This window comes from Phoca vitulina, unplaced genomic scaffold (assembly GCF_004348235.1).
Source record: "Phoca vitulina isolate PV1807 unplaced genomic scaffold, GSC_HSeal_1.0 scaffold93, whole genome shotgun sequence".
Taxonomy (NCBI): domain Eukaryota; kingdom Metazoa; phylum Chordata; class Mammalia; order Carnivora; family Phocidae; genus Phoca; species Phoca vitulina.
This window is the reverse complement of record NW_022589796.1, coordinates 867469-882606: the sequence shown is the minus strand read 5'-3', so window position 1 is coordinate 882606 and position 15138 is coordinate 867469. Positions and strand designations below refer to the sequence as shown.

General features: G+C 46.3%; 1 protein-coding gene across 12 annotated transcripts in view; it reads right to left on the bottom strand.

Annotated features, from left to right (window-relative positions):
• Positions 1-15138, bottom strand: part of KIAA1217 (KIAA1217 ortholog) — a 421915-nt gene that overhangs the window by 60803 nt on the left and 345974 nt on the right. For all 12 annotated transcript variants that reach the window (XM_032396666.1, XM_032396667.1, XM_032396665.1 and 9 more), the window contains one exon: positions 618-1450. In XM_032396666.1, the coding sequence (XP_032252557.1) occupies positions 618-1450 (833 nt within the window). The remainder of the gene's footprint in view (positions 1-617; positions 1451-15138) is intronic.

Genomic DNA, 15138 nt, shown 5'->3' with positions numbered 1-15138 from the left:
AGTGTGTATTAGAAAATAAATTTAAATACTCAGAGTGTCTCATTCCCTAGAAGATTTTTGCTGATCTCAGTTACCACTCCTGAGTGGGTATTAAATCTAAACCATCCTATTCTCATGCAAATTCATATTTATCACCCTAGATGACAGAGAGTGACACATTCTTTCCATTTCCCAAGGCCAGATGAGAAAGCAAAATTGCACTCTGTAAGGAAAAACACAAATTGCCATTTCAGATGTTAAAACTTGAACCACTCACTCCTTCTTTTCAGTGGCAGATCAATTATCATGAGCTCCTGATCTATTTGTCCAAATGTTTTCTGCTGATCACAATTTTCTTTTCTTTTGTTCGGATTTACACTAACGATGCCGCTGTTCGACCCACACTCTGCAGGCCCACACTGAGTGCGGTGTGTGTCTGCCCCCCTTTGGCATGGGTATTGGCCTGCGCCACTTGACCCCCATGGATTCAGAAACTCTTTGCAGACCGGGATGGCCTTTGATCCTATTCTGTGGCTTCTCCGTGCTGCCCGGGGGGCTGTTCCCTTGGTTTGACCCTGCAGATCAGCCCTCAATCACTCACAGGCACAGACCACCCTGGGCTGCCCTCACCACCTTACCTGGTCTCTCTATCTTTGGGTATGGTAGCCGTGCTGTAGGCAAACACTTGCTTCTCAACTAGAGGAGGGCCGAAGTCCACAATGCTGGCTAATCCTGGAGTGGTCCGCGGCTTTTCAATATATACCAAGGTGCCTGGCTCCTTCTTGAAGGTCTGGCGGCTCGGGGAGGCCCGATCTGGCTGCAAGGTGTGAGGGGGCCCGTGGGCGTTATGGTGGGCGTGCATGTCTACCATTCTCAGGTCGCTGACTCGGTGAGGAGAGGCGGGGGGTGTTTTGGAGCCCAGAGTGGGCAAGTGGCTATCTGGATATTTCCTCGATTTCTGTCTGTACAGCGACTGCTCCATATGCATTTCCGCTTGCAAAGAAGGGTTGCAGTAAGCACTCGCCGAGCGGATTGCTGTGCGGTGATACGCAATGATGTGATCAGGGACATCTAGCGGGTGCCCGCCATGGGAAGAGGCTATGCTCATCCGTCCCTCGTGATAAAGGTAAGGATCAGTATAGAAGCCCTCATTCCGGTACATCGCAATGTTCTTGCCGCTCATGTCTTCATCCGGCTTTACATCTCTTCTTTCCAAAATGGCACTCGGGCTGGGTGAGATGGATCTGGAGACTGGCAGGCTGGAGAGTCTGTCCCTGGGGATGGTGGCGTTGCCAGGAACAACCATGGGGCGGGTGCCCCCGTAAGGAATTCTGGATGGGGAAGGAGGCATGGAATGGGGCACAGGAGTGGACGGTGGAGAATTTGGAATGGCATGGGGTGGATGAGCTGTGGATCCAGGTCGAGAGGCACCAGGGCCATCTCCTCTTGCATAAACAATTTCTCTCTGCATCTGAAAATAAAACAAGAAGTTAGAAAATCTACTTTGATATTCGTGTTTTTAGAGATGTCCCGGGGTGACAGTGTGGCTTTCCTGCGGCAGGAGGCTGAACGGCCCCTCCTTCGGCAGCATGTCCACACTCTGATCTCTGGAACCGATAACTACATCACCTTCCATGGTCGGGGGGACTCTGCAGATATTCCTTTGTAAGAAGACTGAGCCAGGAAGATTATCCTGGATTATCCAGATGGACCCAATGCTACCAAGCTAACATGTGGAAGAGGAAGGAGGTGTGAGGACAGCAGCTGGGTCGGAGAGAGACTGAAAGATGCTCTACCACTGATTGTGAAGCTGGAGGAAGGGCCCAGGAGCCCAGGGATGCAGGTAGCTTCTAAAAGCTGGAAAAGGAAGGAAATGGACTCTCCCTGACAGCTTCCAGAGTGAGTGTGGTTACTGCTGACACCTTGATATTGGCCTGTAAAACCCACTCTGGACTTCTGACGCCTACAACTGTATGATAGTGGTTTTAAGCCACTAAGTTTGTGGTCGTTTGTTACAGCAACCACAAGAAATACCCAACAAAGAGCTCGACACATTGTGAGATTTGGGGGAAAAATAGTGCAGGGGTTTAAATTTTTCAGGTCATAGCTTCTCTGAGACACTCAATAAATGTGGGTCTAATGTATGAAAAGTGCCAAAATTATATTTTCTAAAATTTCTCCTGGGCACATTTTCAAACACTAGCCCTGGAAAATAGTTAAAAACATCTTTCTCATCCTTCCAAGCAGATACAATCTAGGGACATGGCCAGGGAGGGTAAGAAGATGCATAGGGAAAACTTGGAGGTAAGTTTCATTCATTCACCGACTCTTTACTTGAGCCTAGGAGAAACCAGCTCCAAGACATTGGGAGACAATAATGATCTGGGAGATAAGAATGCAATTGGAGGAAAAATTCATAGTGGGGAGGACAAGAGAGAAAAACAGGAAGGAAATCTCAGGCATGGTGGAGAGAGGGAAACCCAAGGAGCCTCTCTGGGGCTGCCATGTCATAAGGAGCCTGATGGAGTCATCCGTCATAAGCCAGCTACCTCTTCCCAGGCAGCAGTGACTTCTGGGCTGTGTCATTAGCATCCAGTTCAAGAGAGTGAGGACTCCCACTGGGTCTTTCATTAGCTATCCTTTGGAAGAAACAATGGCTAAAGAATCAATGACTAAGAATCACAGACACAGAGAACAAATTGGTGGGTGCCAGAGGCAGGATATTGGGGTTGGATGAAATGGGTGAAGGGGCTCAAAAGATATAACTTGCAGTTATAAAATAAAATGTCATAGGGATGTAATGTACAGCACGGTGACCTAATTAATAATACTGTATTATATATCTGAAAGTTGCTAGGGGAGTAGATTTTAAAGGTTCTCATCCCAAGAAAAAAATGTGTAACTATATATGGTGATGGATGTTAACTAGACTTAGGTGGTGATCATCTGCAATACATACACATATTAAATCATTATGTTGTACATCTGAAACTAATATAATGTTATATGTCAATTATATCTCAATAAAAAAAAATCAAGTTAATGCGGCAAGGGGAAACTAATTTTCAATTACACTACTGTGTGTAGCAAGGGGCAGAATAAAGAAATACAGATTAATACAAAGTATGACTATTTGATACTTTTTGTTTTGGTTAAAACCCAGGAGGGTAATAACTAACTCACTGAGATTCTCCAAATGGCTGCAGGAGAAAGGATGGACAGCCCAGTCTTCAAGTTCTATTTGTGCTGTAACAGGAACCCACATTCCCATCCAGACTTTTGGGAGATGTGACAGAGAGGGCATGAATGGTTGGGTGGGGGGAGGGGGGGTGAGGTAAGGGCATGAGGAGAGAGGAGGTGGGTTCAAATGGACAAAAACTGAAACAAGCAGTCAAGAGACCCATGGTGTGAGTGATGGGCAACGAGAAAAGAAAAAGAGGGGAACAGGAGAAGGCTGAAAGTGAAACAGCGCCCAATGTTCTGAATACAAACCAATTCCTTACTTTATAAATTCATTCATTTAGTAAGCAATATTTACCATGCACTTGCTAAGAACCACGAATTGATCTAGGATACAGTTCTGACCCCAAGTTCCTGCCCTTGAGAAGGCACATTCCTGTGTACATCTCTTAGATGCATGTAGGGGAAGAAGCCTCAGGAATCCCACAGCTTCCTTATCTTGTCTCTGGAAGACTCCAGAAGTGTAGAATCCCTAACCTGGGAGTTTTACAAATTACGGTGGATTTCATCATGGAAAAGACCAATTAAAAAAAAAAAATGCAAGCAAGATGCAAATACGTAGCAACCAAAAGGAAACCTTTCAGGGTGTTTTACCTGAGCACCATTGAATAGGCTCCTGTCCCCTTGGGAGGCCAACTGTTTCCGGGGACCCCAGAGTATGCACGCTCCTCACGCGCAGTTACAATTTTATCTTCACTAGCCCCACATCCCCAACACACGCACTCCCACAATAGCCTAGTCTGTCCCCCCCTCTAAATCAAACTTGGGCCATCCTTAGGCTGTCACCCCTGGGACTCTCTCCCTATATCCTGGCTCTTGTGGATCCAAACCAAGGCTGAGGGTCAAGATTGGGCCACAGGTGCATCTGCTCCACACGGCCCAGCCCCGAGGCTCTAGCCCACATGGTCCTCTCTCTGCTCACTCACTTGACACCCTCATGACTCAGATGTTCAGGCCTTAGACCAGGAGGGCAGTCCCAAGGTCAGCGTGTGATGGTACACCTGATTCTCCTCCCACAATGGCTGAGCAACCATATGACAGAAGCTTTGCAGCAGATCTGCACAGATCCTCTACACACATCCTCTATTCCTTCTTATCTTCCACAAGGCAAGGCTCAGTGAAAAGAAATGTGGTAACAAGGCAGGGCTTCACAGAGCATAAAATACAAGAGGGACTGGCTTAGGCGGCAGCACATATTTGGCCAAATTCCCCATGCCATCAGACCATGCAATGCAAGATTCAATCCAAACGAAGGTAAAGATCAATTCATACAGATTCATACATGTGTATAAAGCATAACACAGTGCTCAAGGCAAATCAAGTGCAACAAATGGTAGGTATTATTGTCATTATTGATATCAATGAAAAAAAAAGGGTTTCAGATGTCTAGAACCCACTTGGGATAAACAATAATCCAAACTGCTAGTCCTCTTTATCTGGCTTCAGATTATATCAGGATTTGGGGGATCCTGACCCCAATTAACACACAGTGAATGCCGCCCCCCACCTTTTCTGGCAAAAGAGTAGGAAGACATATCAAGAATCTGAGTAGTACAGAACTGTCTAGAAGGATAAAGAATATTAATGAAAGGGGAATGTAAAATTGATTTTAATTAATGAAAAGTTGAGTACATTTCTTTTAAAACAACAGAGATGCCTGCATAGATATTAAAGGTTTGATGATGTGAAAAGAAATGGCTAGGAGGTACGTTATAGAACTTTTAAAATAAAACACAAAAAAATCTCATTGGACTTTCTTGATGTCGTGTATAGATGAATTCAGAAAGAAATGTAAGAATTAACAATAATTTTGATACACTGTGCAGTCATACGGGAATGCGGGCGATAGTCAAGATATTTAACATCCAGTAGCTAGTATTACATGGGTACCAACCGAGCAGAATGGGATTTCAGCCAACAAAGATGGATCCTAGCCGTACACAATCAGCATCATGTATCAGCCTTTGCCTGGTCCACTTCAAACTAATCTTGCCATCACCCAACAGGGTCACTGAAAGAATCACTGTCCACCTGAGTCATCCACAATGGACGTGAATGCAAGCATTCAGCTATGACAGAACAGGCAGATCTCCATCAATCCGAGTGACTTGGAGGTTGGAAGCCTTTGGAAGATTCTTACCTTGCTTTGCCAAGCTATGACTGACTTTCCAGGACTGAGTTTTAAAAAGAACCCATGATAATTTCATCCTCAGCTCTACAGAGAGCCCAGAAAGAGAATGACACGATGTTTCCATTATACAGTGGGAAAATGTTTTAAACCTACAACGACAGTGAACCTTTAAAATCTGAAAACCTCGGTTCATACACTAAAGGATATGGGTCGACCAAAGGCGGTCACTCTTAAAACGAGGCAGAAGGGATGGGAAGATGGAAGATGAAAAGAGAATCTTTTTCAAGTCTTCACTGTGATTTCCCAAGGAGACCACTTGCTATTCTAATAAAAAGTAGACTTCATTCATATACTCTGGGAGCTATTCACTGTCTCGTTGACAATTAGGATGATGATTAAGATTCTATGATACATAGTTTTTAAAAGTTTCAGCCTTATATGCTAGTGTTCTTCCCATGGAGATATCTTCCTGGAATCAGGCACCCACACAGTTTTGTTCTGTTTTGTTGTTTAACCTTTTTTTTGGCCAATGAGTACAGAAATGGCATTAAATGCATATTGAGTTCTTCCTGCACTAGTCCTCAAAGTCAGGCCTCTTAGGAGAAAATTAATATCCAACTTTAAAGGTAAAATAAATTAGCAAAACACACACACACACACACACATCACACACAGTTCTTACCCACCTTAATATATCTGCCTCCCTTCTCCCACTAGTGTCTCTGATGTCACTAATCTCCATCATTTCTCTCAAAATATCTGGATACGTTATGTCACTCACACTTTTGTCCCAGAAGGTTTCAACACTAATGTCTTTACGTGAGCCTTGAAGAATTTCATTTTACAGCAAGAGAAACAGAACCTAAACCCAAGAATAAAGGTTCTTTTAACACCTTACCAGAATCCAACACAGATCTCTATTTGCCTGTGCCTTGGCCCAGACAAAGAAAATGCTCATTATCTACACTAGACACAATGGCAACGTATGAACTAGACTGTTCTCTCTCATTCACCTACTTTGGTGGGCATGGTCTCTCCCTCCTACCATGACCGCCCAAACCCCTGCTCCCTCTTGGTTGAGCGCTTCCAGTTCTTGTAACCAGCAGAGTTTCTCCCGGAGCTCAGCACTGTGCCCCTGGCTGAGAGCCGTTCTCCCTGCCCACAGCACAGACCTCAGTAAGCTGTTTGGCCCATACTTCCTAGAGGCCAGATAAAATCTGGGGCAGTTTCAAATTAATTATCTGAAATTTGAGTTAGGAATCCTAACACATATCTATATTTCATTTCTCCAAAACCCAGTGAGTTAAATCAAACATTGCTCATTTAGAAGTTTCTTGAATGTAAGGTAAGAAGGGGCAAAAATCTTAGAATTCTTTCTGGAAAGAAAAAAAAAAAACCTAGCATGCAAAATGTTTATTTCAAATCATTTTGGGAAACTGTCTCATGCAATCATGTCTCTTTGTGGACTATTTAAAATATATATATTCTTTGCGGAAAGGGAGTATTATGCACAGTTTATTGTATTTCAAACCCCACCCTTCCAAGTCTAGAATTTGTAAACATACCACTCAATCAGACCACACAATGAAGTAACCGGACAAAACTGAAAAGGATTCTTATGAGACTCTTTCATCCTCAGAGAATTAAAGCCACTTACTTTGTCTTAAGGAAATCACCTGTATTACTAACGCCGTGAAAAAAGCACATTGGCTCAGCTCCCAATTACACGAGTCCTTTGTTTGCTGGCTTCATCTAAATCCTCAGTTCCACATTTGGGTATTTTAGACAGCTTTCTCTTCAGGGAAGAAATCGCAAAGGCCACAGATCCTCAAATGTTCCCAGCTTGAGTGTTTACAACCAGTGAAGACCATTTTGTTTTACCCAGTCTTCCGAGTGAGACTGTCACAGGCGTGGATGAAAAGTAGTCCTCCCCATGATAAGCCAATTTCTCCTCCCCTTGGAAATTAGTCACTGAGTAACCTCAGCTCACATCCAACCACAGGCTACCTCATGGGTGACTCAGGCCTTTAACAATTGCTTACATGGAAAACACACACACCAACGAACAAATTCTGAGAGGCCTAGGTAAATGGGTTAACAGTGAAGGAAATACTACAAACTAGATTTGACCCAGGCAAACAGGATCCTTCCCAAGCAGACAAGCAGCCACCACAAAGGCGGCAGAAACCCCAGTACGCTCCTTACCACGTTGGGCCACCTCTCAGATTGTGTTCTGCTGGGAAAATCGAGATAGACCAGCACCCCAACACTCATCCCGTGGCCAGACTTTTGAAGTGGGCGGACTGGCGAGCCAAGGAAACGTGAGCCTCTCCCCCTGGTTTAGACGAGCAGAAAGAAAACAGAAGGGTGATGAAGGAGGCTATTAATTAACCAGCCTGGTTCTACCAAGCTGAACTTTGGGTGGCAGCCATGCAGCAGTCCCACACAGCACCACGCCAGTAGCTACTGCAATCCTTCTGGGACGCATACCTGAAAGGAGAGGGAAAGGAAGATGGGGGGGGTGCAGCCAGGAGGGGATTCGAGAAGGAGAACAGAGGCCAGAGCCCATCGGCCCCACCCTCAACAAGGTGGGTCCGGCGTGATGCGCCAGGCTGGGAGCCGTCTCCAGGGACCACCCCCCCCACCACTGATGTCAACGCTGCCGTTCCATCGAAGGGGGGCGGGCACGAGAAGGTGCGAGAAGGTGTGTGTGCCCGACAAGAAGTGGCTTGTGCCGTGCTGAGCAGAGGACAGGTATTAACGCATTGTTAACAAAGGTGAGGGAGGAAAAGCATTTCCGTAGCTGGGGGGCAGGCTCTGCTCCATCACCACCAAGCCTTCTGAGCCCTCAGGGACCGAGTGGGGAGCCAGCGCCGGGAGACTCTCGAGGTTGGGCTCCCACTGGCCTCGCGCCCGAGCCCACGACCACGCTCTGGGAAGCCCGTGCATTTTTCAAATATTTTAAGGCTTTGAGAGGCTGTTCTCACTGCCCCAAAGAATTCCATGACGTCTCCTAGGTTCAAATCCCATCGGCGGGGGGGCGGGCCTTCTTCAGCAACTGTTCACTGGCTCTGCTTTGTGGTTACGAAGGGAGGGGGACCGCGGAGCATGGGACACTCCCACCCTCCTAGGATGTCTCCTTAAAAACGGTATTTGGACGAGGTGGTTGTAACGGATGCCACCGAAGAGGTGAGAAAAGAGCAGAAGGAAGGTGAAAACCCTTGTTTGGATTTTTGAGTCGCATCAGCCAGGGTTATGTGATTTCTCACCAGAGGACAGCAAGCACACACCCTCGGCCCCTGACGCATCTGGCATGCATTCGGCCCGTGTGGTTTCTTCAGTCAAACACACGCTTTCCAGGAAAGGAGGATGTCGGGGCTTGTCTCCCTTGTCTGATTCAGCCACCATCCCACCCCTACCACCACGTCCCCAAAGACCCTGTTTTATGGCCTAAGACGTCCTAAGCGGCATGGCTTTCGTACTCATCGACCTGCCTGTAAGAATGAATTAATAGACGTGCAGCGCCGGGGTCACGCCGGCCCCCCGAAAACAGACGCACCGTGCTCCCACCGCTGTTTCACCAAGCGCGTCACGCCGGACGCAGCCCAGGAGCCCAGGCCCGCCGCGGCAGAGACTGGGGGCTTCCGCGGACCCTGCTGCCACGCAAGTCAGGGGGCTGCAAGGCCAGAGAGGGTACGGCTCACCTATCCCTCTCGTCCTTCCCGTCCTGTTCAGAGCAATTTCCTTTCACCTCCTCAATGCTTCGGGGCACGGTCTGCAGACCGCATGCGGGGCTTCGCCATTAGGCCTGTAATTCCAGGCCAGGAGCTGGAAAGCGGGCCCAATCCTGTGGTGAATCAGGATGAGTTACGCCCTCTGGTAAGAAGCACGCAGGTCACGCTAGAGGCCGGGGGCGGGGGGAGAGGGGTCACCATCCTGAGGTCCTAGAGTCCCAGCTGGGGGACCAGGAAGGCTAATTTCCAGGGCCATATGCTGGTGCTGGGCGGGACTCGGCCTCACCTGTCTGGCTCGTGCTCTCCAGAGAACAGCTCACTCAGCCTAACTCCCCAGGACATTTGGCTCAGTCTGGGTGCGGCCCACCACTAATTCCCCGCACGCTGGGCCCTCTCTTCACCAGACCCTCCCCAGCATGACCTACCCTGGGATGCTACAGCCTCTGTGAATCTGTTCTTCCCAGCGGTGTATTAAGTGTTCTACTATCGATTCCCCTTCTTCCTTTCATTAACTGGCACCATAAGCAAAGTGGAAGCAATTTATTTCTTTTGAGTTAGTATTCAAAAAGAACATGCTAGTAAATATTCAGCATTACCTCAACAGGAAATAATTTTTATGCTCTGGTAAGGCTAACAGTCTTGTGAAATTTATTTCTATTTCCTCTCTCTCATTCATTTCTTTATTGGCTTTTTAAAAATTACATACAAAAAAAGGAAATCTAAAATGTGCTTATAAGCATGAAGGTGGCATTGTGAAGGGAAGTAATTATGATGTCGGAAAATCTCAAGTTCATCTTGCTTACACTGTTAAAATTGGACAGACGGTCATTTGTGAGGTCTTAGCGGAACTATTAATGTTTCATTTGATCATAAATGGAATGTCTCCCAGACACGAGACAGACAGACTGTTGCCAAAATTATTTAATTCTCAGGAAAGAGATGGTCCAGTCAGTGGTTAGCTGATGGCTATATTTAAGATGAGCGTTATTCCCACAAATATTTTGACACGGGAAACTCCGCTGAGCTCTCCAGTATACCAGACCTGGCTGACTTAACACTGGACCCAATGGTGATTAAAGATCCAAGTCTGGAACGGACTAAAGTAATGTTAAATAAATCATTTAACTTCCAAGCCACAGTCAGTAACTATGTGGAGCTGCAAGACAGATAAAAGAAAAATGTGCTTCTCTCACCGATACTCAATCTTGTTCTGGGATACTCCTGTATCATCCAGGCCAAGGACACCCTCCTTTTGTACCTAAAATAGTTACAGTTTGTAAAGGGGTATCTTCTTTCTACCACTTGTTACAGATAGTGCAAATAACTTCTCGAGTCTCATCTCCAGGCCTCTGCACATCCCCTCGGTAATGTATGGACACTATTCTTTTATACAGGACTCCCTTTTGGAGCTTCTAGATTGTTGCTAGTGGTTAAGTCGTTTCTGTCACCCAAATATAACTTGCCAGTGCCTTCGACTTTATTTTTCCTTTTATGACTGTTCTCTAAACTCCTATTTAGCTTGTCAACATGCACTCTGCAATATGTAAGACATTGCTCTGTTTACAGACAGCATTTCTTGTTCTATAAAGGATTTTAGATGGTGAGGCACACATACACACGATAATCCCCCGGCAGTTTGCAGCTCACATAGGGCTTTCAACTGTGATTTTATTTCAAGGGCCTCAGAACTCTGTGAAATACATAGGTCAGGTGTTCCTATCCCCGTTTGATTGGTTAGGAAATGGAGGTGTAAGGAGTTAAGAACGTTGTCCAAGGACGCCTGGCTGGCTCAGTCGGTGGAGCATGCAAATCTTGATCTCAGGGCTGTGAGTTTGAGCCCCATTTTGGGTGTAGAGATGACTTAAAAATAAAATCTTAAGAGAAATAAAAGCAAGCAAGCAAGCAAGCAAGCAAAACTTGCCCAATGTCACATGGCGACAAAGCAGAGAAGTAACAAGAATGCTCATCTTCAGCCTCGCCACTGTGTCACTGCTTCTTTCACAGTTTAAGTGAGAAATCCCATGTCCTCCAGGACACCGCGAGCTGTTCTGAGAGGAATCCTGCCCCGCCCCCCGAGCCCCTCCTTGCAGGGACTACTAAGGGTTCATCTGCTTGAGCTCTGACCTTCAGTGTGCAGTATGCTGAACTCTGCTGGAGAAGTTCCTCACCGGCGTCACTCTCTGATTCAGATTTTCACAGCAAAGGAAAAGAACAGTAGGCATCTCAGTGGGCTTAGGATCTAATTACCTAGACGCTCTCTTGATTACTATTAGATTTTACCTACTTGCCTCAAAATAAGTTACACGTAGGGGCGCCTGGGTGGCTCAGTTGGTTAAGCATTCGTCTCTTGATTTTGGTTCGGGTCACGATCTGGGTGGGGGTCGTAGGATCGAGCCCCATGTCGGGCTCCCCACTCAGCAGCGAGTCTGCTTCTCTCCCTCTCCCTCTGCCCCTCTCCTCTCTCTCTCTCTCTCTCTAAAATAAATAAATAAACCTTAAAAAAAATTAGTTACATGCATGTTAGTATATATTATGTTTATATACATTACACTTCCATATACTTATATATTCTGTATCGCTAATTATCACTATGTAGATATCACTACGCCGCTAGTTATATATATGTAAACATGTATACACACACACGTATATGTACACACACACACACACACACTTCCATTAGTCACAGACGCCAGATTACTTATGAGACAAAATGTCTAGGCATCATTTGATTAACATTCCTCACCACTCTGACTTCCACCCCAGTGCCGGGCGCCATTCCTGGGACCACACCTCTCAGGAGATGCAGTAATCACTGGAAGATGCACTAAGTTTCCTGTCACTGTATCCTCTGCCCCCTAACCTTTCACTAGGGAAACTGATCGAGTTGATTATGTTATCAGGTGGAAAAAGTTGATACAACACTCCATAGCTTTAGGATGGTCCTAACGGTGTAAGAAGTTTTTTAAAAAAATATTTCAGTTTGATGTTATAACACCCCCTCACCACATCTCAACTTGAACAGCAAAGTGATGACAATCTATGTAGGATTTTAGGCCCTACAGCCACAGCTTAATGACAGGTATTTTTCAGTAGAGAAAATGGTGGTGAACAAATTGATGAGTGGGGGATGTCGAGCTGGAAACCGAATGGTCCTTCATTCCCGGTCTGTCACTGTCCTGTCACATCCTGGGACTCCCGTGGTGGTGTCCGAGCAGTCCTCGTGTCCTAACACCCAGTGTTCCCTGGTAGGTGTCACCTCTTGGGGTCCACTCCGTGTCCCTCTGCACCTTTCTTTCCTCACAGCTTTTCTGGAAATCGACCCTGCGGACCCAGGTTACAATCATGGCCCCTCTCACGGCATCACCCCCCACCTGTTTTCATGTCAATCAAAGCAGGACACGTGCTGGCTCTGTGACCAAGTAATAGAACAAACACACAATATGAGGTGAGTTATGTCAGCAGAGCTCCAGTTTAAAAGGGGATTTCATAGGTAGCCTCTGATGAGAAGTTTTTTAGTTGTGCTGTTATTGTGACCTTCGGCTGAACAATATTAGCTAATGTGTCAAAAGCAGCAAGGAGCACGGGAGGGAAGAGCCCCAGAGGATTACGCTGAAGGACAATAATTCACAAAACCACCAAGTTCAACTCGCCCTCAAAAGAAACATGAAAAACAACAATGCAGATCCAGATCAAAACAGCCCGTGTGCCAATTCTTCGTGGGTTCAGAAGAGCCAACTGCTCTCCTTGCTTCTGGTTTCAAAACCAGAAGAGGCTCCATGGGTATTCCAGGTGTACTGAGTGTTTGAACTGAGAAACTTCTCTCGTGTCAGACTGAAAATAGACGCCATCTGTTGCACAGTTATAGAGGCTCATCCATTTTCCCAGTTCTCAGTAGTTATGAAAAAATCTAAAAGATTTCAGATTTATAAATTAAATGAATAGACCTTTGAAAATGCATCTGTTTTCCTTGGGTTTGACGGGAGTCTGTGGCAGAGAACATGAGAGCACCTGCTAGTTTGGACCAAGCCAGTGGCCCCGAATGCCCCCAATTCGGGGTGTCTTCCCGCAGTTCATGCAGCATGGCGGGACCTGCCTTCTGATCCAGATGTTAACATCAGGTTCACAATATATATATATATAAACAAGAAGTCTGATCTAGATGGTCTCTAAACTATCCCATTCTGTGCGTCCATGGAATAGTTACTGAACAGCCCTAGGCATACAAAGCCCGGAGTTAAGGTCAACGAGGGAACGAGGATCTTTAAGACAGACTTCTTACCTTTTAAGAGCTTACATTCTAGTAGGGATTATGAGGCATGTACATGAATATTCAAAATCAGACAAGCAAGAATAACTCTGGCAAGTGTTAAATGAGTACAATACACAAATACTCTCGGAATCTGTACAAGAGTAAGATTCTTCTGGCTGGAGAGTTGAGGAACACTTCTCTGAAGAGGTGAGATTTAAATGAATCCATAAATTATGAGTAGAATTTCAGGAGATAAGGAAGAAAAAGGTTGCTTTGTTAGGTACTCCAGGCAGGAAGGAAGGCACGATTAGAGACAAGAGTGGTGGATGCCAAGTACCCTGGGGGAACAGGTAGGCCTCTCACCCATACAGCAAAGGGTTCTCCAAAGTCAACATACATCAGAATCAGTCCGAGCACTTGCTCAAACACAGACGAATGAGCCCCATGTCCAGAGTGTCTGATAGAGCAGGTCTGAGAATCTGCATTTCTTTTTTTTTTTTTTAAAGATTTTATTTATTTATTTGAGAGAGAGAATGAGAGAGAGAGCACATGAGAGGGGGGAGGGTCAGAGGGAGAAGCAGACTCCCTGCTGAGCAGGGAGCCCGATGCGGGACTCGATCCCAGGACTCCAGGATCATGACCTGAGCCAAAGGCAGTCACTTAACCAACTGAGCCACCCAGGCGCCCCAGAATCTGCATTTCTAACAGGTCCCTAGGTGCTGTTGAGCTGCTGGTCCCCGGAACTTCTTTAAGAACCACAGCTCTAGGGAGCAGAGGGGAGTGGTAAGCTCACATCAAAATCTCCATTCCACGGTGGGTTTGGTTAAATCCTAATTCCGAAAACTGACCTTACTAAACTTTGGGTGGCGATGATAATTACCTAGCATTTCTCTATAAATAAATATTTTCATCTAAATCTGCCCAGAGAAGATGGAAAGATAGCAAGGGAACTGTTTGGAGACTTCCTATTTACCAAATGCTTTCCGCAATTACCTCATGTAATTCGCAGCAGATTCCTACCAGATGAACATTATGACCCCCATTTTACAGATGAGGAACTGGGGCCCAGCGACATCAAGAGTCCTACCCAAAGGCAAATAACAGGGTCAGGATCTATGAAGGGCCAGAAAAATATTATACTGTAGCGGTAAGAAATCAGTGTAGAGGCTTGATCTTCTCTGAACCCTCTTCAAAGGAAGGCAGTGGGTCAAGGATCACTAAGATCAGTATTCTTTCCATCTCAAATCAGGTTCAGAAATACCTGAACAGAGTCGTCAGTATTGAAGGTTGCAGAGACACAAGAGAACAGTAACATGCTCCATTTCAAAGGAATACCTTCGTGTTTTCAGTTCAAATATCCAGTCGGTCAGCCAGGAAGCCAGTGGACATGGCTTGGAAATCTGAGATGGTCAGCAAAACCACCACTTCTCCTTATTTGGAGAACTAACAGCCTCAAAGACAAGCAGTTTGGGAGTCGTGCATACCCCGAGGCTGGGCTTGGCAAGCCTCTCCGCCCACGCCCTGCCCGGCCTTGCCCTTGCTCGACAGCTGGGGGAGGTTAGCCAGCCACTGCAGCTTCCCCACTCGGTTCCAACGCTGCCCGAAGCCTCCTCCTCGGAGATGAGATCTGCTTCCCACCGTGTCCCAAGGACGGCCGGACTCGGAGCATTCCTACACTCGAGGGCAGCCCTGCATTCCTGAATCTGAGTAGCTCCCGAGAAACAAACGTAGGGCTACCAGCTCAGTGACCCCACGTAAAGAAGTCACCGTCCAGGTGACAAAGTGCCCACCTCGGGCAAGGG